This window comes from Chinchilla lanigera, unplaced genomic scaffold (genome assembly GCF_000276665.1).
Source record: "Chinchilla lanigera isolate Chin_1 unplaced genomic scaffold, ChiLan1.0 scaffold00144, whole genome shotgun sequence".
NCBI lineage: Eukaryota > Metazoa > Chordata > Mammalia > Rodentia > Chinchillidae > Chinchilla > Chinchilla lanigera.
Window position 1 is genome coordinate 2,161,314 of NW_004955545.1, and position 23,659 is coordinate 2,184,972.

The following is a 23,659-nucleotide window of genomic DNA, read 5'->3' on the forward strand; positions in this document are numbered from 1 at the left end:
TGCACCAGTCCTCCTGCTTCAGCCTCCTGAATGCTGGGATTATAGGTGTGCCACTACACCCAGTATCTTTTTCAGTTTTGAAAAAAGGTTTTGCTTAGATGCTAAGTTGCCCAGGCTGGGCTCAAACTTTCAATCCTCCCGCCTCAGCTTCCCAGAGTACTAGGATTACAGGCACATGTCACTACACTTAGCTGCTTTTTTATTTTTAGACAGAGTAAGTTGCTCAGTTGCCCAGGCTGGACTCGAACTTGCAACCCTCCTGCCTCTGAGATCACAGGTGTGCACCACCATATCATCAATGGGGTGCTACAAGGTTTGGACCGTGAGAGGACCTATGAGAGGAGCCTTATGTCCCAGGGACGTCTGCTCACCCGGATAAACTGCTGGAAGCGTTTGTCCCGGGCATACAGCTCCTTATAGAGCTTTAAGGCCTTGGTATGGCGGCTGCAGAACTCCGAGTAGGTCTTCCGCATCTGCTCAGCGCTGGGACCTGAAAACTGAAGGCAGGGGAGCAAGCACAGGTCAGCATTTCCCCCAAATCTGTATCTATCCCCTGGACACTGGCCTGTCACAGATAGGCTGCTTCCCTGCTTCTCCATCCCTCCCTGGCTTCCTTCTAGTCCCCAGAGCTTGGTCAGTCAAGACCAGCTCACTCCATTCACCGAAACTCATTCCAGTCCCACGGCCTGCTATGAATATCACCCAGGGGTCCTGCCTTTCCCACCTGGCTGATGAGCAGGTCACCTAAGCGATGGATGACAAAGTTCCGGGTGCTGCCAGGGCATAGGGCCTGGCGTCTGCGTTCCAACAGCTGGCTGAGGAAGCGTGTATGGATGTCACTGAGTTCATCCACACAGGGGAACAGGCCCTGGACCACTCCTGGCTCTAACTGCAGCTCCTCTAGCATTCCCGTGCGGAAGAGGCGGGTCATGATCTTCAGCGTCCTCACATGGTGCAGCTCCGTCTGGATTAGCTCTGTGGGGACAACGGGACATCTGGCCTGCTTCTCTGGTTTGGCCACCACTCATGGGGCTCTAAACTGGTTCCTTTCAGGTTAAAATCTGCATTGTTGTGATCTCAGATCATTTTCTAGTTTCCTGCTTTTAATCTTTACGCCTTGTCGTGTCAAGCTATAAACTATTTCAGGGCAGGAATCGTGTGTCTTCTATATGTGTAGGTTTCCCATAGTCCCCAGCAGGGTTAGACACAAAAGAAGCAAAGTATGGGCAGAGAACTGAGGGGCAAAGGAGCAACGATAGGACCTTGGAGATCAACGTCACCAAGACATGGATGGGGGCACAGGGGACAAGGTGATGCCAGGCAGGGGTGTGGGGACCAAAGAGTTAGGGAAAGGGCCTCGAGAGGCAGAGGCCGGCAGAAAGAAGGACACAGACCAGTAGGACCTGGTGAAGGAAAAGAAAGACCAGGTGGACTCAGCTCACCGTAGATGACATCCTGCTGCTTCATCACCTCCTTCTTATGCTGCTGCAGAAAGCTGCCATCCACAGCAAGGCTCCAGGAATCGGCTGCGAAATCCTTCTCATCCATCTCAAAGTCACTCATCAGCTCATTGTAGATCACCTCTGCACCTGGACATCCATGGGGCGGAAACAGAGCCAAGCTCCCGTCACTGAGCTCTTCTTGAGGCCCTGCCCAGGATACCCTCGCCAACCACTCATGACCAGCCCTCTTATCGTCCCCACGTTTCCCCTAGGCCGGGGCACACTCACCTTCGTCAATAAGGGATTCTACCGAGAGGGTTCGGTTCCGCATGTTGAGGGAGTCTGTGGACTGTGAAAGGATCCGGCGCAGCCCCAGGGTGGACTCATCATTGAAATGTCTGAAGGAAGCAGAGGCAGTCTGCATCACCCCCATTGGGCCAGGGAGTCCCAGCCCAGGCAGAGAACCTGAGTTCTCCTTCCTCCCGTCTACAGTTCCGAACTCTGAGACACAAAATAACCTCTCGGTCCCCTGGGCTCCACATTCTCCACTGCCTGACTCCCCCTCCCCCAGATAGGCTCACCCAGCAATGTTGGTGGTGGAAACACTCTTGGCTAAAGACAAGGAGGATCGGCCACGGCGGGAGCCAAGGAGGGATTGCCGGAAGCTGTCGGAGGGGTAGATGGCAGAGCTAGGCCGCTCGCGGGTGGTTGCTGTCAGGGCAAGAAGCCAAGCAGGCAAACATCAAATTCTGGTGCCTTCCCAGGACTCTGGCTCCCTGGTTCCTCGCCTAGAAATACAGCACCCCCGCCTGCCCACCTAAGCCCCTCTCTAGTTAAAGGACGCTAGTAAGGATGTGATGATGCCACCTCGTGCCTGCGATCCTGCACTGCTCACCAAGAGCTTCTTCTTGTTTTATCTCCTTCATGAAACCAACTATAAGCAAGCAGAAACTCTGAAGGCTGTAAAGGCCCATCCAGGGTGACCCAGCAATGGTGAGCAGAGATGCGGTCTCTGCTCTTTCTGGCTGGGCACCATGCTTTCTTCACTACACCAAAGCTGTCTGCACTGACACTCGACAGCTGCTACCAACACACCCAAAAATGCATTGTAAATAACTAATAATAATACTAATAAAGGGGGCTGTGGATTTAGTTCAGTGGCACAGCGCCTGCCTGGCAAGCGTGACGTCGTGAGTTCGATTCCCGGTACCGGAAAAAACAACAACAAAAATACTAATAAAGATGTGGCTGCACTGTGATGCCCAGCTGTCCCAGCTTTCCCCAGTGGGGGCTCCTGTCCTGCCTCTAAACTCACCCTTTCCACTTGAGGGGCAGCTGTTGTCCCCCCGAGTGACCTCAGGGGGGCAGCAGAGCACACAGGCTGAACAGCCTGGGGGTCCCTGGTTTTAGGGGGCTGCCCAAGCCTCACTACTCACTCTTACTGCGGAGAGAAACAGACTGCAGGGCAGAGTTGTTCTTCAGCAGAGCGGCTTTCTGTTGCTGTGAGACAGAGCAAAAGACACACAAGGACGGCTGTCACCCAAGGACCTGTCACCCAAGGATTGTTCTCGTGGGCCTGGGGCAGGAGCTGGGCACCTGGCACCTCAGGAGAAAGCTAGCACTGTGGTTAGGGGCATCAGGTGGCTGTGCCCAGGGCTTGGGGCCTGGGGTTGAGGATCTGGGGAGCCCCCCCACCCATGAGGACAGGGGTGAGGCACACAGGACGGGGAATGAATGGAAGCCACAGGGAGTGCACACTCACTACCCTCTCCCCCAGCCCTCTGCCCTCCCTGCCATCTCACCTTCTGCTTGACCTTGGTACAGTTGGCCAGGGTGTCTTTACAGCGGTTGTGGATAGTCACATTGCAGGCTGGGAGGTGGGGTAGAGAGGATGAAGGGGGGGCAGATGGTACAGGAGGGGACACACCCATGCAGGCCCCCAACGCCCCCTGGCTACACGGTCCTCAGACACTCGCCCACTTCCCAGGCTTCATCCCCTCTCCTTCACCTCCCTCTTCCTTGTGGCAGGAAATGAAGTGAGAGGGGTCTGCGTATGGAGGGAAATTCAGCAATCAGGAGGGGTGGACAGCCATGAACCAAAGGGCCTGAGGAGTGGACTGAGGGAAGAAGGGTGACTGCTGCCAGGGATGAGCTCAAGAAGCAGGAAGGAGGCTGAGATGGCAGATGGTAGAGAGGACTCCCACAGAAGAGAAGCTGGCAGGCGGCAGCTGGAGAGGGGCTGGGGCAAGGGAGTTAATATTCCCCAAGCTCTGGTTCGCTCTGACCCAACAATCCTGCAGGTTGGCTCAACCACCCTCTTACAGATAGTAAAATCACCTGCCTCCGGCCATGCAGCTGGCATGGAGCTGGTGTTTAAACTCTGGCTGCCTGAATCCAAAGGCCATGCTCCTTCTGTTTCCAACACGTCTGCCCATGACCTCTGTCTAGGCCTAAGTAGCTCCAAGGCTGACAGATCCAGTGGGGGAACTCACACGGGCCCTGCCCTGCTCTTCTCTGCCAAGACTGCCGACCCTCTGCACCACCTCCAGGCGGGCTGCCTTCTCCCTGCAGGCTGGGGGGAGCCCTGTTCCCTGTGCAGGGCAAACCCACAGCTCCCACACTCCATCTGCTTCTCCCCCATCCTTTGCCCCACCTTGCCATGGGGAGGCGAGAAGAGGAGGAGAAAGGAGCTGTTGCCAAGCCCAGGCCCAAACCACTGCTGTCCTTTCCCCAACATGCCCTCAGCCCTCGGCCTTCCCCAGCTTCCCCTCCCCTGCCCCACACCGGAAACTGCTAACTCCTTCACACAATACCCAGCACCACGCTCACTTCCACAAATACAAGGCCAGCAGGGTGGGGCAGAGGGGCAGACCGAGTGTGGGCTGCAGCAGCCCCCACCTCCCTGGAGCTCCCTTTGCCCACCCCCAACACCTAGTGTCTCTAGATCGAACCTCCGCTCTCCACCTGCTCTCAAAATAGCCCTGCCTGCCTCCCCAGTTCCCCTGGCAACAAGCTTCCGGATTGGGTATGTTGTCAGGTCTCTAGAGGCATCGAGATTGGGGTTCCCTCCTCGTCCTCCTAACTCTAAATAGAGCAGAAAGGTCGGAGGGGAAGGAGGCCTCCCTGGTGCTTTCTGGGGGTTTCTTCCTCCAGTGCCACAAGGATTTGAGGCTGGAGCTTCCGCCCTGCTGACTAGCGGCAAGTCATAATATCTTCCATCCTGCTCCAAACAGAGGCATCTCTTTGCTCTCAATTCAGGAGGAACTGAGGAAAGGGCAGAGCTGAAGCACCCCCTCTCCACATAGGTATTCGGGCGAAGGAGGGAATCCCCTGCTTAGGCTCCCTAAATGCAGGGCCAGAGTCCCAACCCCTTCCTCACAATACATGGACATCCCCTACTGTACTCCCTTCTCACTGTCCTGTCAGGCCGGGAACTTGGGAGGAGATGCCTAATCCCGTCCTCTCCTTGAAACAGTACGAATTCCAGACTCCACCCAGGCAATAGCAAGGGCACAAGGGACCCTAAAGTCCTGAACGTCCAGTTCTGCCCAGGAAGATGGGCAGGGCCAGCTGCGAGGCTGGCAGCTCCCCACAGTCCTGCATCACCCCCTCCACACACATTCCTGCTCTTTCTCCAATCAGTTCTCATGACTCTCAGCAGCTGTTCTGGGAGCAAGGGGGATGCCCACAGGGTGACAGCTGCACAGGATGCCATCCAGGAATCCCTTCGCCACATCCCCAGAGAGACCTGCCTATGCCACATTCCAGGAGCCACCACCCTCTGCGCGAGGAACAGGGGCAAGGGCACAAGCATGTGGCCCTGACACTCGGGCCCAGCAGGGGCTCAGAGCAAAGTTCCCCTCACAGACCCCAGGCAGAAAGGTCGGATGGCAAATTAGGGTGGGCGGGCACCAAATCTAAGTGACCGGGGCCAAACAACTTACTTGGGCAGATGAGGGCTTCCTTGGCTGTGATGCTCTTGTTACAGGCATAGCACATGGTCATGCCTGATACTGAGATGGTGGTGAAGAGGTGCCCATTGGTATAGCGGGCATCCTTGGCTTCCTTCATCCTCTCCTTTTCCCGGGTCTGCGGAACGGACAAGAGAGACAGAAAGTGAGGGTGGACGATACCAGGGTGCCTGGCATCTGGACAGACAGGCTGAGGACAGAGGCAAGGGAGAAGCACCTGCCTGGGAGGCTGGAAAGACACCCATCCCTAAAGCACGACCTGCCGCAGGCGCCAGAGGCAGCTGTCCAGGAGTAGCCAGGCCCTGAGGCATCTAGTTGCCAAGGGCTTCTGAGTCCCTGACCTACCTGGCCCCTGCGGCTGGGCTGCCTCCTGTTGCCACTCATCTCCCCGGCTCTAGATCTCAGCTCTGGATCTCTGCGTCCTCACTCCACCTCCCAGCCCCAGCTCTGTCGCCCCCGAGCTGCTGTACGCTCTTCTCTGTGCCGGGGGAAGATGCGCAGAGAGGAGGGGAGAGCGGGCACAGCAGAGGGTGCCAGCTCACCAGCGCTTTCCAATCTATGGGAGTTAGCGCTTCTCATAACCATGACAACCGGCGTTGGAGCCGCTGTCTCCCAGCAGTCATGGGGGGATGGGAGGGGACAGGAGATCCCCTTGTTAGATTGACTGGAGGGGCAGAATGCTTCCCTGGGCACCCCCAACCCGGAGGTCAGGATCCCAAACCTCCAGCGCTTCCACCCCCATGCAGCCAAGGCCCACTGCGCCCCTCTTGGGGAGGCTGCTTGTCCCCCCCAGCCCCAGGCAGGTCACTCTTCCTTTCTGGGACCTCTAAGGAAGGAAACTCGCCAGCCAGCTCGGTCATCTGGGCAGGAAACTTTCCCTGCAGTCTAATTTTTATCCTTCTCACACTACTTGTTCAGACAAAACCTAGCGGAGCTCCCTGGATGGTTCCTCCCTGTATGTCATCCCATCTCAGGAAGTCCTTTCTGACACCCACCCCCATCCTCCAGGTCTGGTTTCCATAGAGATAGGGCACACTGTGTGTCCCTCCTCCAACCTCGAAGGCAGGCCTTTCCCCTCGTGGCTTTCTCCTAAGCCTCCTCCTGGCCTCAGCAAGCTAGGTCATCCTGAGCTCCTTTCTGTCCCTCAAGCTCCTGAGCTTCCCAAAAAGCCTGAATGGGTGAGAAGATGGAACATCTTCATTCCACCTATCCCGGAACCTTCCTCAGTAGTCACCTCTGGTCTCTGCTTTTTCCCTCCATTCTCGGAGAAAGCAGTACTACCTGCTGACCACTCCCTTCAAGGGTTCTCAGCTTCTCAGAAATCAAAGAGCAGTCAGGAGTGGTAGTGCAGGCCTGGAATCCCAGCTATCAGGAAAATAAGGCAGGAGGGCTACAAGGCTGAGGCCAGGCTAGGCAACCCTGTCTCAAAAGAAAAATAAAAAGAAAAGGCTGGGGGGCCAGGGATATAGCTCAGCGGCACAAACGCCTGCCTGGCAAGCGCAAGGCCCTGAGTTCGAGTCCTGGTACCCGCCCCCCTCAAAAAAAGAGGCTGGGGATGTAGCTCAGTGGTAGAGTGCTTGCCTAGCCTGTGTGAGGCCCGGTTCCATCCATCCCCAACACTGTGAAAGGAAAGGAAGGGAAAAGGAAGGGGAGGGAAATAAAAGAAAAAAAGAAATGTTAAAAAATGGGATCTAAAGTGCTGAGGTGAAGTGTATGAACCCCAAGCTGACACTGGCAGAACCCTCAGACACAGAATTTCAACTCAGTGAGGCCTCTCAGCCTGGTCCTGATGAGAGCAGTCCTGCCTGCAGCTGGGTACAGGGGCAGCCAGGAGGTGGGGGAGGGGACACCGCCCACAGAAAAGGGAAGTGTGGAGGCCGAGTCAACAGGGCAGAGGGCACGGCCGCCCTAGTGGCTAAGATCCTCTTCCCCTGCCCCTCCTCAGCTTGGAGCCCCCTGGAGAGCAGAGCCCAGGTCTGGGGGTTATTCCTGCACCCTACATCCTTTCCTCGGGCCATCTCAACCCCACACAGGGGGGCAGCAATGACACACTTACTTTCTCTCCTCTCCTGCCTCCTGGTCTTCTCTCCATGCCCTCCCTGCTCAGCTCAGGCCCCCTCCTCTGCTCCTCCACCTCTTTCTCTTTTCTGCTGGCCTTGCTTCTGCTTCTGCTTCTCCCTCTGCATCACCTCCTTCTCCACCTCCCCTGGGCCCCACTCAGAGGCTCCAACTGCAGCCTCCCTTTTTCTGTGCTTGGACCCACCCGCTTGAATCACTAGCAAAGCCTCCTGTGGGTCTACTCTCCATCTACCTTGCTCCAAAGGTATAGCTCGTTAACGGATTTATTATATTTAGAATATGAAAGTCACCTCTCAATTATCGCCTTGTAGGACTTCAAAGACCAGTGCTCCCTTCCTGCCCTCCCAGCCTTCTCTGTGACACACACTGAGAGTCTGAACACTTTTGACATTTGAATTAAAAGTAAACAAACACAAACACAGCATTAAAAAGAACATGCCTGGCCAGGTCACTGCAGGGCTGCAGCTCAGCCCAAACACTGCTACTGCGCCAGAGCTACAAGTCCACAAGCCTCCCTTCTCCATACGGACCTCTGCCCTCCCCCGCTTGCCTTCACACTCACCTGCCCAGCCAGTCCCGATGGCAGTGCCACAGGAACAAAGGGCTGGGGTAGCCACAGAGTGGGTGTCCAGTGGCCCTTCCTCTCCCCGCCATGGGTGCCCCACAGATAGCTCAGGGACCCTGCACTTTGCCTCCTCCACCTCCCAACACTCACCCTCTCTTGAAGTGACCCCCTTTCTAGGTGGGCCAGCAGCGGGCAGCAGCTATAGCAGCAACACATCCCAGCATGGGCACTGCCCAGCGGCAAGCGGCCCTGGCACTGCTTAGCACTATTGTCCCTGAGGTGGCCTGTGCCCGCCCCAGGGCTCGGGCTACTAGGATGGAAGGATACGGGCTCTGCTTACCAGGGATGGAGTGAGGGAACTGGTTTGATTCTTTGTCCTATTCCCTTCCAGGTATTTTTAAGAAAATCGTATTGTTTCCATTTACATCCCCCCCTCCCCCCGCAGGCAGCCTTCATGTCCATGCCTCCATGTGTCCATTGTCCTGGTGCCCACATGGCCTTGCTACTTAGTCTGGTCCTCTGCTGTCTAGCATCTATGGTCCTGCTCTGGGGGGGACCCCTTCATTTCTTATGAGAGCCTCCAGCCTCCTCTCCTCTCCCTGCTCCCGAAGGGTTCCCAGCCCTTCTTTCTTACTTCCTTCGAACTTAAGACCACAGAGGTTTCCTGTGAAGGTCAGAAAAGATCAACACAAATCTCCCTATCACCCTCATCCCAGTTCTTGGTCACTTTGGGAAAAAAGGACAGGCCAGAGGGAAAGGGCAGTATTTATGGCTGAAGGCTGGGGCGTTCGAAATTGGGCATGGTCTCCCCTCTGCTTTCCATTTTGCTTCCCAGGCTGAGAGATGGAAACAGTTGTGCCATGAAGGACAAGGCAGTGCCACAGCCTGGACTTTCGCTTCCTATGCCCCTGAGTGCTCTGTAGGGCCTTACTAGTGAGTTACAGCAAAAGAGACCCCTGCCTCACAATCCGAGGCTGTGAGAGCCAGGCCTCTGCCCTCGCTGACTGGGCCTCTCCATCGCGGAAGTCCTCCCCCAAGGCCTCTGAGGATCACACGGTGCTCAGGGGCGCTTGCGCTGCAGCTGCAACTGGCAGTAGTCACTTCCCCAGGGTAGTAAGGCCTCTGTCCAGACCCTCTATATGGGGACCAGCGGGTGCCCGAAGGGCCCACTGGGATTCGAGTCACCTGAAGCTCAGCAGGAGCAGTCCTTGGCTGTGAAGGGCACTGAGTCACCGGGGATGAGCTCCAGCGCTGGGCAGTATGGAGGGAGAGGGTCCCTGACCTAGAGACTGGGAGGAGGACTTGGGACGCTCTCAGCCAGGCCTGGCTCCTTCAGATAAGGACAAGAGACTGAGAGAAGGTGGCTGGCTGGAGACATTAATGGCATAGCCAGCAACAACACAGAAGATCACCGCACACACAAAGGCACTTAATAACACTTGCTTAATGATGATGAGACAAGGCACAATGGGGGCGGCACACTGGGGCAGGAGAAGAGGGGTGCTGAGGGCCAGGGAATAAAATCAGGCCACAGACCCTGAGACTCAGCACCCTGGACCCTAGCCTGCCCCCCACCCGGCCACACCTGTCGGGCCAGGAGAGAGACAAGCAGAGAGAAAGGGAGGGGGAGCCATGCAAACAGACGGGCATTTGTGCAAGTGAACAATAGCCGTGCCAGGACTCCCTGCCCTCCTGGCACAGGGCAGGCCGGCTGGGTTGGGAGGGGGGCAGCTGCTGCCTGCAGCCCCACCCCCGCCCTCCCCCCAGGAGACACAAACAAACCCAGAAGGGTCCACAGAGCTCCTCTCGGCCATTTTTCTTCCCAGCTCCCACAGCCTGACCAATCCACTCACTCAGCTCCTACATGATACTTCAAACCACAGGCTGAAGCTGAGAATGGAACTACTTCCCATGCCCAGGGGGTGCGAGTCCCCTACACTGGTGACAACAGTTCCAACCAGTAACCCAGAGCATCTGGGGACAGACAGACACACACACATACACAGGTAACATGCACACATGGGATTTACAATTCAGATCTGTCTCCATCCTGATCCCAAAGTCACCGCTCCAGAGCCAGGGGGTCTGAGATCCCATCAGTGACTCCTGAGGTGGCCCCCAGCAGGTCCCTCCCTAGGCTCCATCCAAGTGTCCCTCATGCACCCCGGCAGTGACTTCCCTAAGCTACCCCCTCCCTTCCCCCATCCCCGCTCTTCCCCACGCCTCAGCCCACTGCTTTCAGGACTTCTAAAATCTTTTTCTATGCCCCTATAAACCTCAGCCTCCCAGAGGACCCCCAGATCCTCAACTCTCCTCCAAAACTGTCAGCTCTCAGCTCCCTCCTGGGCTCACCCAGCCCTTCCCCGCTACACCCCTGGTCATGTACACAAAGCCAGCCACCTCTCCAATGCTCCGAACAAACAAAGAGTCTTCCTCTTCACTTGCTTCCACCTGCCCACCACACATGCCAGTGCTGGGGTTCTGGGGATCCCAAGGAGACCCCCACTTCCAGAGCCATGCCTGGATCTCCGGCACCTGCTTGGCAGAAAAGGGCCCTTTGTTCTGTGGGATATGAAAGTTAAGGCTTGGGGAAGGAAGGACGGGAGAACAAGGGGTAAAGAGAGAAAGGGGACCTGTGAGCTTTGGGGCTTGGGGAGGTAGGAAGTAGAGCAGAGAGAAGTGAGGGGGTGGAGAACTAAGACAGCCAGGAAGAATAGAAATGGAGTGAAAAGAAAAAGGAAGCATAGGGGGCGGGGCCTACACAGAAAGCTCCTATGAGGCTGGAAAGGAGAAAGGGGCAGGTTATACTTAAATTGCTCCCTCTGTGAGGAGGTCTGAGGAATAAGGCAGGATGGGGAGGGAGCAGACACTGGACTCACCCCTGATCCACCCCCCAAATTGGTAGCAGGGGAGACCACCTTCCTCAAATAATCTCATTTCCAGCGGGGGCCCCCTCTACTTCCCGCCACAGTATAAAAAGAAATGAGACAGCTGGTGTGCTTAGGGGAGGAGGGAAAGAGGGGATCCAGGGTTTGCTGGCTAAGAACCAACTCCCCTCTTCTGTAACCACAGCTTTCCGGAGGTGGACCTCCCCTTCCGACCAGCCCAAACTGACAACCACACTCCCTGTGGCCTTCTGGCCTGCTCAGATCCACCCACTCAGCCCCTAGCTCGCACCCCCAGCCAGATTCCCAACCCCCCCATGGCCAGCCGGGAGGAGAAAGAAGAGCCAGACTACGGGATCCCTAGTGCCCATATTATGGGGTGTGTGCTGCGCGCAGGGGTGAGACAGGGCAGAGGACCCAGATATCTGGCCTCCCACCTTCCCCATTAATGAAAAGCAAGACCCTAGTATTTACCTTCCCAAAACCTTTCCCTACACCCCCTTCACCAGGTCTGCCCTCCCAGCTCCCCCATGGCTTTCCTTTTTAGGGTGGAACCAAATTTCCGTGTTTCAAAAAGCTCCTCCCGCCCATTTGGCTCTATTCCAGGGTCTCAGCTCAAACGGTTGAAAAAATAAACAGACTTTGGGAGCCTGGCCTGGCCTGGGCTGGCGTGGTGAAGAGCCTGTCTGCCACCCTGCTGTCCCACCACACTTCAGCCATCTGACCCCAGGCCTCTGTTTGTCTTTGGTGCTTACTCAAATCCCTGGTTGCTTTCCGGTTAGCAGAACCTCAACCCGCTAGGAAAGTCCTGCCTTGCCGCCCCCACCACCGCTTGATGGGCCCATTCCCAATTTAACATCAAGACAGGCACCCTAGTTCTAGGAGCTAGGATGGTGGGGGGGTCTTTGTTCCCCGGAGGCTTCCCATGGGGTCCTGCTCTCTTGTAATCAGCCAGACTGGGCACAGGGCAGTTCACTGGGCCGGGAGGGAAGCCAGAGCTGAAGATGAAGGCAGCCTTTCTGAGAATGGCTTCGGCGTGGGTGCCCCAGAAGAGGTGCTGTCTGCCTGCACCACCTCCCTCCGGCTCTCACTTGCTCACTTACAAGTCAGCCTCATCACTTCCTGGGGGCTGGGGTGGGGAGAGGTCAAAACAGTTGGAAGTAGGCCTGGGTACAAAGGCAATGATAAAGGACGCTTGGAAGAGTGGCCAAGAGATCGGAACGGGTGTGTGGACTCGGGATGACAGGTGAGGGTCCCCAACAAGAGCGGAGAAGAGATCAAGAGCTGAAGGAGGTGGAGGGGGCAGGAACGCAGGGTCCCGTCGGCTGAGGGTTTTTCTAGAAGCTGGGAAGCTAGAGAAGCCGCCGGGGGTGGGGACCATCACCCTGTGCTCAGGCACAGGAGGGCTCGGGCCGGAGGGACGAATCCCAGTCGCACAAAGACCTCTACTCCCTGTACCTGAGGGTGATGCCTGGAGGAAGTAACCCTGTGCTGTCCGGACCCCCAGCCACCCGCCCACCCGAGGGGAGAACTGAATCACAGCTGGAAAGTCCATTTGCGCGGAGAGGAGGAGCTGACTTTTGTCTGGGGGGGTGGGAGGAAGCTAGGAAATCACCCCTCCCGCCCCTCCGCCCGGATGGCAGGGACAAAGGGGGACCCTCCGAGGCAGAGTCCGGGGTGGGGAAGCATCCGTGGGCAGCCCCGCATGAAGAATCCGGGCGCAGGGAGTGCGGCGAGCTCCCACGCGCCGACTGGTGCGCGCGCCTCCCTCTTCCCGCTCCGTCCCTTACCCGAACAACTTTCTTCCCAGCGGCCCCAAACACCCGGTCCTGCCGGATCCGAGGCGCCCGCCCAGAGCCTGGGTCCGCCTCTCCGGGGTCTCGCCACCGATTGCGCGCTGAGCCGGTCGCTGTCCGCCCCGGCCCCCTCGCGGCGGCTCGCAGTCCCCACCCCCCATCCCGCTCCCTCGGCGGCGGCTCGGCGCCCAGGAAGCAGGCGGAGACAAGGGGCGCGCGGCGGGAGCGGGGTCGGGGGCGTGCGGGGCAGGGGAGTGCGGGGCAGGGGCGGGGCGGGGCCCGGGAGCCCACCTTGCTCGCCAGCTCTTTGCTCCGGTCGATCCGCGCCCGCGTGAGGGACTCGATCCGAGACATAATCCGAGGCGAGGAGCCGGGGCGCACGGCGTGGACCTCGGGGTCCCGCGTGGTGGGGGAGGGGAGGGGTCCGGCCGCACGCGTCGGTGTCGGGGACAGGAAGTCTGACTCCCCTTGTCGGCACCCAGCGCCAGTTCCTCAAACCCTAGTCTCCTCCCCCGCCCGCCCGGGCTCAGGAAGGGGGGAGGCGGAGCGGAGGGCGGGTAGCTGCCGGCGCGCACGGGACGCCAGGGTTTGCTCTGGGGCAGCCTGGAGAAGGACGGGGTCCCTGGACAGGTTTGAGGAGCCCCTCTGCCTGTTTCCCCTAGTGTCTGGAGGCGCCCTCTAGCCCCAGCAACCCACCTCTTAGTTCTGCTTTTCCGAAACCCAAGGGTCCCCAGGCCTCTTTTCTCCCTCCCCTCCCCCACCGTGCAACTTCAGTCTCTAAGACCCGCGGGCCGGAGGAGGATTCCATCCGCCCGACTCTCCAGGGAACCAGGGGCCAGTTCCTTCCTGGCCTTCAGGGCCCATCAAAGCGGGCAACGATAGACCTCTTTTATGACTGGGGGAGGGGTGGCGAGAGAGGGGAGATCACAGAGCAACTAAAAGCTGGGGCTTTCGTAGGTCTGATGGAGAGGATTCGCTCCCAGAAGTCAAGGAATAGCGAGGAGACAAATCTCCCACAGCCCCCGACCGGGCTGGTCCGCACTCTGCCCATCTTCCTCCTAGCTCCGCCCCTGCCGTCTGGGGGGGGGGGGGGGGGGCGGGGGGAATTGCCACCTTTGCTGCAAGCTAGGAAGCTGAGGAAGGCTGTCTTTCAGGTGTTTAACCTCTGTTCTTGCTGTTCCAAGTCCAAGCTGGAACCAGCGACTGGAAAACAGCTTGCCCTTCTGGTGGAAGCACTTAGGACACGGCCTAGTCTCTCCACAGAAAACCCCAGAGGTGGGGCTTTGATCCTTCCGAACGCTGAGCCAACCTTCACGGTTGGCGATCCTGCTATTGGGAAAGTTGCTGCTGCATTCTAACTGCAGTCACTCACATTGCTTCTCATTTCCGCTTCTGGGGGTCTCTTATTTCTCTGAGAGGGCTGGGACAAAGCATGCTCTGTTTGCACGGTCCAGCCGGATTCTGGTCCCAAAAGGTGTGGGTGAGGGTAACCTAGGTCCATCCACCAGCTCCCTGCCCCAGCGGAGCAGCAGAATGGGCTGAAGGTTTTGAGCCCAACTCAGCACTCTTGTAGGTGCCAATTTTAGCCTCTGCCTCTATTTCGGGCTCCACTGCCTCACCACTGGCTGAGCAGGCTGGGCTCCTCACCCCGGGCGCCACCCGCACGCTGCTCCTCTGGCTTCCCCTCCCACCTAGCAATTCCAGCCTCACCTTCACCTATTCTCCTGTTTAAGAACCTTATATAGCAAATGCCAGAAAAAGGGGAGAGGAAATAAACCAAGTCCATTCCAGGCCAGAGGACAATTAGAATCAGAAAGGACTTTCCCAGGGCCAAAGCTGCTTCTTCCAGGCTGGCACCTGCAGGGGAGACCTGTGGAGAAGTCAGACAACTCCCTAAAACCAGCAGTCGGAGGTTCCTGGCTCCAGAACCCCAGACTTACCTCCCCCTCTGTGGTCAGCCAAGGCTGAGGAATGTACTAAATTTAAAAACAGGCAGCCTGAGGCCAGAATCCTGGCCTTGTGGCTCCACCCACTGGGGACCCTGAGACCAGGTTTGGGCTGGGACCTCAGTTTTTCTCCTAGGCCTGAGGTGGAGGGTGCTGAAAGCAGAGGATAGAATCTTAAAGGGCCCGACTCCACCTGGGTACCCAATAAATCTAGTTTAAGAACTAGCCTCTGAGGAATTTTTTAGTACACAAAGTATCTCTATTGAAAGAAATGAAAGCTAGGCATGGTGGCACACATCTGTAATCCCCTGTACTTTGTGAGGCTAAGGCAGGAGAACCACAAGTTCTAGTCCATCCTGGGCAGCTTAGCAAGACGCTGTCTCAAAACAAAACATGGAAAAGGGCTGGGGATGTAGCTCAGTATGTTGGTTCTGGGTTCAATCACCAGAACCTACACGCATGCGTGCGTGTGCACACACATGCGTGCGCGCGCGCGCACACACACACACACACACACACACACACACACACTGGACATATTTCACTCTCCTAGCCTTTTCCTGTCTCCCACTCCAAATCTTTAGTTCACTGTCCATCCCAGCTGCTGTTCATTATGCTGCCCCTCACCCTGTGCCCTCCTTTTAAGAGCTTAATAAAAAGGGAATGGAAGAGGAGGAGGCTAAAGAAAATTACCTTTAAAAACACCTGTACTCAGCTAAGTTGGACTCTAATTCCAGTTTCTGAACTTCTGGAACAGTGAACCCTCTCTCCTTAGTGATTCCCCTTTGCTCCAGCTCCCCTTCCAGTCCTCCCCAGTAATATCTTCCAGATTTTCAGAAATTATTTTTATATTCACAAAAGCAACAATGTCTTCCAGAAACTAAAAGTGGCCACCACCTTCTTTAGCCCTTTTAACTCGACAATGTGGTCCTCCCACTTCAGGGCCAGAGGGCTGGGGATGAAGTAGTGGTAGAGTGCTTGTCTGGCGTGCACAAGGCCCTGCACTCAATCCCCAGTATGAAGGATCCCAGGGTCGGGGAGAAATTTTGTTCAGGGCTAGAGAGGAAGTTCCAGGAAAGGACCTGATTGCCATAGGCTTGGCAGTGAGTGAGCAGCAAGAGCCCCAGAGTTGCCAGGGCCCTGGCTCTGCCCTGTCCGGCAGAGGTCTGCATTTCTTCTCCTTACTCTGGACCTGGCCCCTTTCTGGGAGGGGTAATTGAGGCATAACTACCACCAGGGCAGAGAAGCTGGTGGCAGAAGGAGGGGTGGCCTGGGGTGTTGGCTTGACTGAGAGGCAGAGGCAACATGGTGGCAGAGCCCCTCCTCTTACTAGCTGTGAGATCTTGGGCAAGCTACGGAGTCTGTATGTTATCTTGTCTGTAAGACGGAGATTAAAATACTTATCTTTGCCTGAGTTGTTATAAGAATTAAGCAAGATGACCTCTGGGATAGTGTTTTGCCAACTGTGTGATGCAGGTCTAGTGGGAAGGAATGAGCCACTTCCTTCTCTTGCTGCCTGACAGCTTCCTGCCAGCCCCACCCTGGTGTTTACCTGCCAGCCTCAGGGCCGGGAGAGAGTAAGTGAAGTGGGCGTCTACATTCGTGAGGGTGACAGGAGGGTGGGCCAGGGGATGGCAGAGAGGGAAACGGGACCAGTGACCCTGCTGAGGGAGGGCCCACTCACTGCTCTGCTCACACTGCCGCTCAGGCTCTTTCCTGTCACTGTGTGGGCACCACACAGCTGCCTGAGTTCCCCTGGGCCAGGTCACTTAACCTCCAGCCTGGCTGTGTTAACAAGGCCAAAGGTGAGCAAGCACACTGACCTGAATGCCCCCTCGGCAGCACCCACTTTCTCTAGCATTCCCACTGCGGGAAAGAGGACAGTTCCCCCAGCAGACTGTCCTTCCCCAGCCGACAGTGTCTGTGGGCAGAGGGGACTCTGACTCCAGGGGCTCTGGGTTTGCTTTGTTTTCTAGAGGTCTTTGCTCCACAGAAGAGAGGAGACTCCTTCCTGCCCTCCCTCCCTCCCCAAGTCCAGCTCTCTAAGATTCTCCAACTGCTCATCTGAGACAGCCCTGTCTCCTGCCTCTGCTCCTCACCCATGGCCTGTGTGGAGAAGGTGCCAATAACAAGACTTGCTTGCAGCCCACCCGGAAGAAGGGAATCCGGGCTCAGAGGCTGTAGCCGGGGTTTGGGGGATGCGCTCAAGGCAACCTCACTTGCAGGGAGAATCGCATGGCTCTTCAGGTGAAGAGGGTGGTATCTTCTCCGAGTTTCTCTTAGCGCTCAGAAGCTGCCCGGGTTGGAAAGCACATGCATACTTGGGGGAACTATTAGAGGAAAAGGGGGTGGCTCCTTCTGCCAGTAAATAAAGTAAGTGGAAATGAATTCAAGCTGCAGGCAGAGCTGCTGGCTTCACCAGAGCCGAGAGTTGGTGACAAGGAAAAGAGCAGTGTGTCTCCACTCCCTGGGGTCGGAATGCACATGGCCACACATGTACCGTGTGCATGTGCTTTATAATAATATACGTTCCTAGCTATAACAGTGCCTATGGGCTCATTTCAACTCCTTCAGCTGCTGTATCCACCCATAAAATTACGAGTGTAAAAGCATTTTGCAAACTCTAATATTGCGTGAAGAAAAAGGTATTACTATAATTATTACCTCCTGTTGCCCACCTCTTAGCTACATGAAGCCTAAAGTGAGGGAGGACTAGGTCATTCCTCAGCTTCTGAGACTGCTTGCCCTTTTCCTCTTCCAGCTGTTCACAGCTGTCTGCTAAAACTGAAGACTCAGAAAAGCAGAGAAAAGATGATTTACTGAGACACAGATACAGGGTGGGAGAGATAGCACGTGTTCTCTTACATTCTGAGTCACTGCCCTGAGTCTCTGATGGGGACAGTTAGGGAGGGGTGGCATGGTAGGATTCAGAAGAAAGGAACTGGGAAGGGTCTGGGCCTCCTGCTTCCTCCACCGACTCCTACCTTGGCTTTGCCGGTCATGCCCAAGAGGAAGCTGAAGGTCCGTCGCAGGGAGGAGCCTGCCCAGGTGCCCGATCCCCCTTCCAGCCGGCTGCAGCTGCAGAGAGCAAAAGAAGAGGTGAGGAGGGAGCTGGAAAAGAAGAAGAGGCTCTTTCTGGAGAGGTGGCGGAGGAGCTGTCCTGCCCAGCAGACAGGGAATGGATATGGGAAGACAGGCTCTGAGGGAAAGAGAGGAAGGATAGAAAGAAAAACAACCCCTACCTCCGAGAGCCTGGATGTGGACGCTTCAGCTTTGCAAGCCCCTTTACTTATGAGGAAAACTCCAGGCTCCTCCCAGATCCATGCAGACTCGCCCTCCTACCTAATCCAGGCTCCCAGGATCCGGATGGGAACGGACTGGACCAGAGGGCCCAATCTCCTCTCTCCCTGCTCCCCAGCGGAAGTGGAACTGGGTGAGGTCCCGCCAGTGGGGGCATTTTCCCCTCTCAGAACAAGAGCCCTGTGTGCGACCCTCTGCTGTTTGGAAAGGGCCTCTGGGCCTAAAGCCAGTAAGGACTGAATTTCCTGGGATTTCATCAGCCCCATCCCATGAGCTAATCCCAAGCCTAGAGCCAGGAGGATGTGTCAGCTGGAGAATTTCAGGACCACAAATCAGAGCCTGTTATCTTAAAGGGCCCACTACTTGGTCACACAGCCACAGGGCGTTAGAGTGCTGCCCCCGCTCGGGCCTCAGCCATAGGAGCCAAATAAACAGGTGCTGATTTTGCATGCTTGTTTACACGGTTAGTGTGATCTCCTGGCCTCCCTTCTGACTCCTGAACTACACCTCCAGGCCCTGCCCTCTCCGGAAGCTCTATAGGCCTGGCATCGCTCTCCTAGGGCCACTGTCCACTGGTCAAGTATCTCAGCCATCCAGAGCCCCAACCAAGACTGCCGCACAGGTCCATCACAGCTCATCCGCTCACCATTATGTCACTGCCAACAGTGAGCGGCACCTCCTCTCCTGTGTCACTGACTCTGCCCGCCGGCTTCTCCTTTTTTCCCTAGTTTCACGCCCCATCCCTTGGGGCCACCTCAAAGCTCAGGAAGAGGGTAAATTCTGCGCAGCTCAGACAGGAGGCTACTCGGAGGTCTTTAATCAGAAATATTAAGGGAAACTGTCTCAGGAAGCAGAGAGACCCTTGGGGCTATAAAATCTGTGACACAGACCCATCACTCCTCCCCCGTCTATGCCTCTGAAGGGCTCTGAGTCCCCCAAACTCACCGAGTGCTGAGGTCAGTGGCAGAGGACTGGGACAAATTCCCTGCCAATACAAAAGGAGAAGAGAAGTGTCCAGGTCTAGCTAAAGCCAGACAAAGGCGCCCAGGGCTGCCTCCCCCACCCCCTCCACCTGGATCAGGTTCCCAGGCTGCAGGTGCCTGTGACGCCATTCCTGAGGGCGGGTGCTAGGGAGCAGGGACAGAGGGCGGGGTCTGAGTGGAGCAGAGCTAAAGCACTTGGGACCAGGGCTCTGTGAAGGGGAAGGCTGGTGCCTTGGCTGTGTCTCAGGTGCGTGGGGTGGGCCGAAGTTCCACGCTGAATTCCCAATACTCTATCTTGAGAGGGAACGATCCTCCACCTCTAGTGACAGAGAAGGCTGGAGAACCTCATTCTGTCCTATGTGAATATAATATAAACTATAATATAATATAAACTATAATGTAATATATAATACATAATTATATTATAATTGATATAATTATATTATAATTAATATAATATAAACTGTAATATAATATAAACTATAATATAAATGTGAAATATATATTATAATATAAACTATGTGAATATAATATAAATAAATATAAATGTGAATATAATATAAACTTATATATAATATAAGCTCCAGCGACGGCAGTCTTAGAAAGTCAGAGTCCCGAATTAAGATCTCACTTGAATCAAGGCATTTTGGGGACACCAAGAGTGTGTGGTTGGAGAGAACCTAGGACATCTGGACCCTAAGCAGTTGGTTCTGAGGACCTGGGGTGAGGAGGATTGGGGAAAGAGGTCCTCTGCTTTGCTCCCCACTTTTGCTCACCCTCTGGATCCGAGTAGTCCAGGAGGCAGTTGATGCCACTCATAGATACAGACTTGCAAAGCATGTGGGTAGTCGCGTGGCCCAGAGAGTCCGCGGATGGGTGGCAGGAGCCCTGGCCCTAGAATCACGCAAGAGTCCACATGCAGAGGGCTCCCTCATCCGTCTTCCCCCACCCTCCCTCCCCTCCTGGCCAGTGCTTGGCTGTTCTTCAAATCCAGACCTTCCACCCTTCCCTACACGTCTGGGATATTCCACTTGCAATAGCCAGGGACCATTCCTGCTGTTCAGACCATTGCTCTGCTGCAGTAAATACAGGCTCTTTCCTTTTTAAAAATACTTTAAAATTTATACATAGTAATTTACATAGTCATGGGAGTACAGTGTGACATTTTGATATGTGTGTACACAGTATGTCAGGCTTTCTATAAAAAATGCCTTAGAAAAGATTTATCCTGAATGATTTATCCTGAATGTATAGCAGCCAGGCAGGCAATGTAATAAACTGAGGCAGTCTAGGTTTAAGGTTACAGGGAGTAAAAATACTCATAAACTGCGCCTGATCTTTAGAGAATTTTTCCTGTTTCCTTCAAATCATCATGGAACATTACAAAAACCAGCCACATATTAGGTCATAAGGAAAATTTTGACACATGTCAAGTAATGTTTGGGTTTTTTTTTTTTTTTGTACCGGGAATTAAACTCATGACCTCAGGTTTGTGAGGCAAGTGCTTAAGCCACTGAGCTATACCCCCAGCCCAGCTATACCCCCAGACCAGTGTCAAATAATCTGTATCATCGAGATCTTAGCAAATAACCCAGATGTTCCTCTTTAGTAGGCTGGATAAAGAATCTGTAATATATTATGCACTGAAATACTACTCAATACAAATGGACAAACCACGTCTCACTTAACAATATGGATATATCTTGCAAACATAATGTTGAGTGGAAGAATCAAGACACAGAAGATTAGCTGAGTGTGGTGGCTCACATCTGTGATCCCAGACTCAGAGGCTGAGGCAGGAGGCTCACTGGTTTGAGCCCAGCCTAGGGAACTGAGGGAGAACCTTTTCTCAAAATAAAAAAGCTCAGTGGGAAGGCCCTGGATTCAAACCCCAGTACAACCAAAACAGGAAAAGGAAAAAAAAAAAGAAAGGATCACAACATGTGAAAGATACCCAAAGTGGTATTCAAAAGGCAGTTTGGCCGGGCTTGGTTGTGCACATCTGTAATCCCAGCACTCGGGAGGCTGAGGCAGGAGGATCTCTGTGAGTTCAAGGCCAGCCTGGGCTACAAAGGGAGTTCAAGACTAGCCTGCACTGCGTAGTGAGACCCTGTCTCAAAAAGACAGAAAAGGGGGGCAGTTTGTAGCCTTAAAATGTTTATATTGGGCCGGGGATATAGCTGAGTGGCACAAGCACCTGCTGGCAAGCACAAGGTCCTGAGTTTGATTCCTGGTACCAAAAAAAAAAAAAAAAAAAAAAAAGTGTTTATATTGTATTCAACTAGCTATTCCCCTTCTAGGTATCTTCCTGAAAGAGTATGATACATGCATACTCATGTTCATAGCAGCATAATTCACCATAGTTAGATCTTGGAAATGGCCTCTATGTCCATCAACAGATGAATGAATAAAGAAAATGTGGTGTTTATACATAGAGGAGTACACTCTGCGTGAAAAAGAATAACTGGGTGTTGGGGGCTGGGGATTTAGCTCAGTGGCACAGTGCCTGCCTGGCAAGCATGAAGTCGTGAGTTTGATTCCCGGTACTGGAAACCCCACCACCACCCAAAAAAAAGAATAACTGGGTGTTGAGGCACATGTCTGTAATGCCAGCACTCAGGAGGCCAAGGCAGGGGATCATTGTGAGTTTGAGGCCAGTCAGGGCCACATGGTGAGTTTAAAGCCTCAAAGCCAGCCTGAACTACATAGTGACATAGTGAGACCCTATCTCTCTCTTTTTTTTTTTTTTTTGCGGTACCAGGGATTGAACTCATGACCCTGTGCTTGCCAAGCAGGCACTTATGCCACTGAGCTACATCCCCAGCCCATGATACCCTATCTCAAAAAAAAAAAAAAGATAAATGAGTTATTTGTAGGAAAATGGTTGCACCTTTTATATTAAATGAAATAAATCGGGCACTAAAGCTTAAATATCAAAAGTTTTCTCTTATATGAGAAATCCAGATATAAATGAATTAAGGAGCAAAACAAGATAATAGGAAACAGGGAGATAGATCTTTTGCAAATGGGAATGGGACCAAGAGATGGAGAGGGGGGAAAGGAAGGATGGAAAAGAGGACATAAAAAGAATAAAAATGTGTTAGTCAGGCACATGTACCAACTTCTGATGATGAGTGTAATATTAGTACTGCAAACATGTATTAATCAAGATAAAAAATTTTAAATGTGTATATTAAAAATTTTAATAGCTGAAAATTAATGAGCTAAGCCAATTTAAGAAGTTAGAAAAAGAACAGAACAAACCAAAAGAAAGCATATAATAAAGATGAAATCAATGAAATAGTAAATAAAGGTAAGATAGAAAGGATTGATAAAGCCAAGAGTTGTGCTTTAGGAGCAGACAAATAGAATCCCTTTGATAAAAGCGATAGAGAGAGCCGCGTGGTGGCGCACGTCTGTAATCCCAGCACTCACGAGACTGAGGCAGGAGGATCACTGTGAGTTTGAAGCCAGCCTTAGCTACAAAGTGAGTTCAAGGCCAGCCTGAAGTGCATAGCAAAACCCTGTCTCAAAAAGAGAAAAGAAAAGTGATAGAGAACGAAAGCACAAATAAAGTTAGAAGGAAAGGTGGCTCTAACTATAGAACGAGCAGTGAATTAAAGGAATGCTACCTGTGATTCCACGCCAATAATGTTGAAATGCAAACAATGATTACTAAATAACAACAATGACATACAAATATATATACATATACATCTTACCAAAACTGAATCAGGAAGAAATAGAAAGTCTAAATAGTCCTATTAAAGAAATGAAAAAAAATGGAATCAGTAGTTAATCTTCCTATAAACAAAACCAAATAAATACATTTAGGGCAGATCTTTCAAAAAACAGACACCAATCTTATACAAATCCTTCCAAATAATAGAAAACAAAAATAAAAAAGAAATGCTTCAGCTCTGTCTATAAGGCAAATATATCCTTGATTCTCAAACTACACATGGACAATAAAACAAAAGAAAATTATGAGCCATAAGTTCAAAATTATTTTTTTCATAAGTTCAAAATTCCTAAACAAAACATTAGCAAACTGTAGTAGATTTTTAAATACCCCAAAATCTGGGCATGGTGGCACATGCCTATGATCCCAGCACTCGGAAGGCTAAAGCAAGAGAATCACCTTGAATTGGAGGCCAGTCTGGGCTCCACAGTGAGTTGAAGGCTGGCCTGAACTACATAGTGATACCCTGTCTCAAAATACCAAAATAAAAAACAAAACAAAAAGAAAGAAAGAAGAGAAAGAGGAATAAGAGCCTAAAAAAAAAAAAAAAAAAAAAAAAAAAGAGCCTAAAAATAGACTCACACAAATAATTTTTTATACAAATAATTTTCAAAACAGATACTACAGCCAGTCATCAAGAAAAGTAAGGTTTTTTTTTGCGGGGGGTGGGTACCAGGAAGAGAAAAGTAAGATTTTTAAAATAAATGATACTGGTGCAATTAGTAATTATATGGGAAAACAAAATAAAATAAAATCTTGACCTTTACGAAACACAGAAAGTGAAATAAACCACATACTTGAATGTGAAAACCTTAAACAATAATGCTTCTAAGCAAAAATTATTGGGGAAAATGGTGACATTCTTTGGAGTAGGCAAGATTTCTTAAATATGACCAAAGAGCACTAACCATTCAAATACTGATAAATTAAAAAATAAGTAAATAAATAAA

At 53.2% G+C, this 23,659-nt stretch overlaps 1 protein-coding gene across 2 annotated transcripts in view; it reads right to left on the reverse strand.

Annotated features, from left to right (window-relative positions):
• Arhgef2 (Rho/Rac guanine nucleotide exchange factor (GEF) 2) overlaps positions 1 to 23,659 on the reverse strand; it is a gene marked incomplete at its 5' end in the record, with an annotated part of 43,880 nt that overhangs the window by 12,207 nt on the left and 8,014 nt on the right. The window contains 12 exon segments of one of the 2 annotated variants that reach the window (XM_013508266.1): positions 372 to 497; positions 725 to 975; positions 1,443 to 1,589; positions 1,731 to 1,840; positions 2,024 to 2,153; positions 2,879 to 2,942; positions 3,245 to 3,312; positions 5,387 to 5,531; positions 17,669 to 17,762; positions 18,930 to 18,969; positions 19,744 to 19,861; positions 22,690 to 22,728. In XM_013508266.1, the coding sequence (XP_013363720.1) occupies positions 372 to 497; positions 725 to 975; positions 1,443 to 1,589; positions 1,731 to 1,840; positions 2,024 to 2,153; positions 2,879 to 2,942; positions 3,245 to 3,312; positions 5,387 to 5,531; positions 17,669 to 17,762; positions 18,930 to 18,969; positions 19,744 to 19,861; positions 22,690 to 22,728 (1,332 nt within the window). 2 annotated transcript variants of the gene reach the window in all.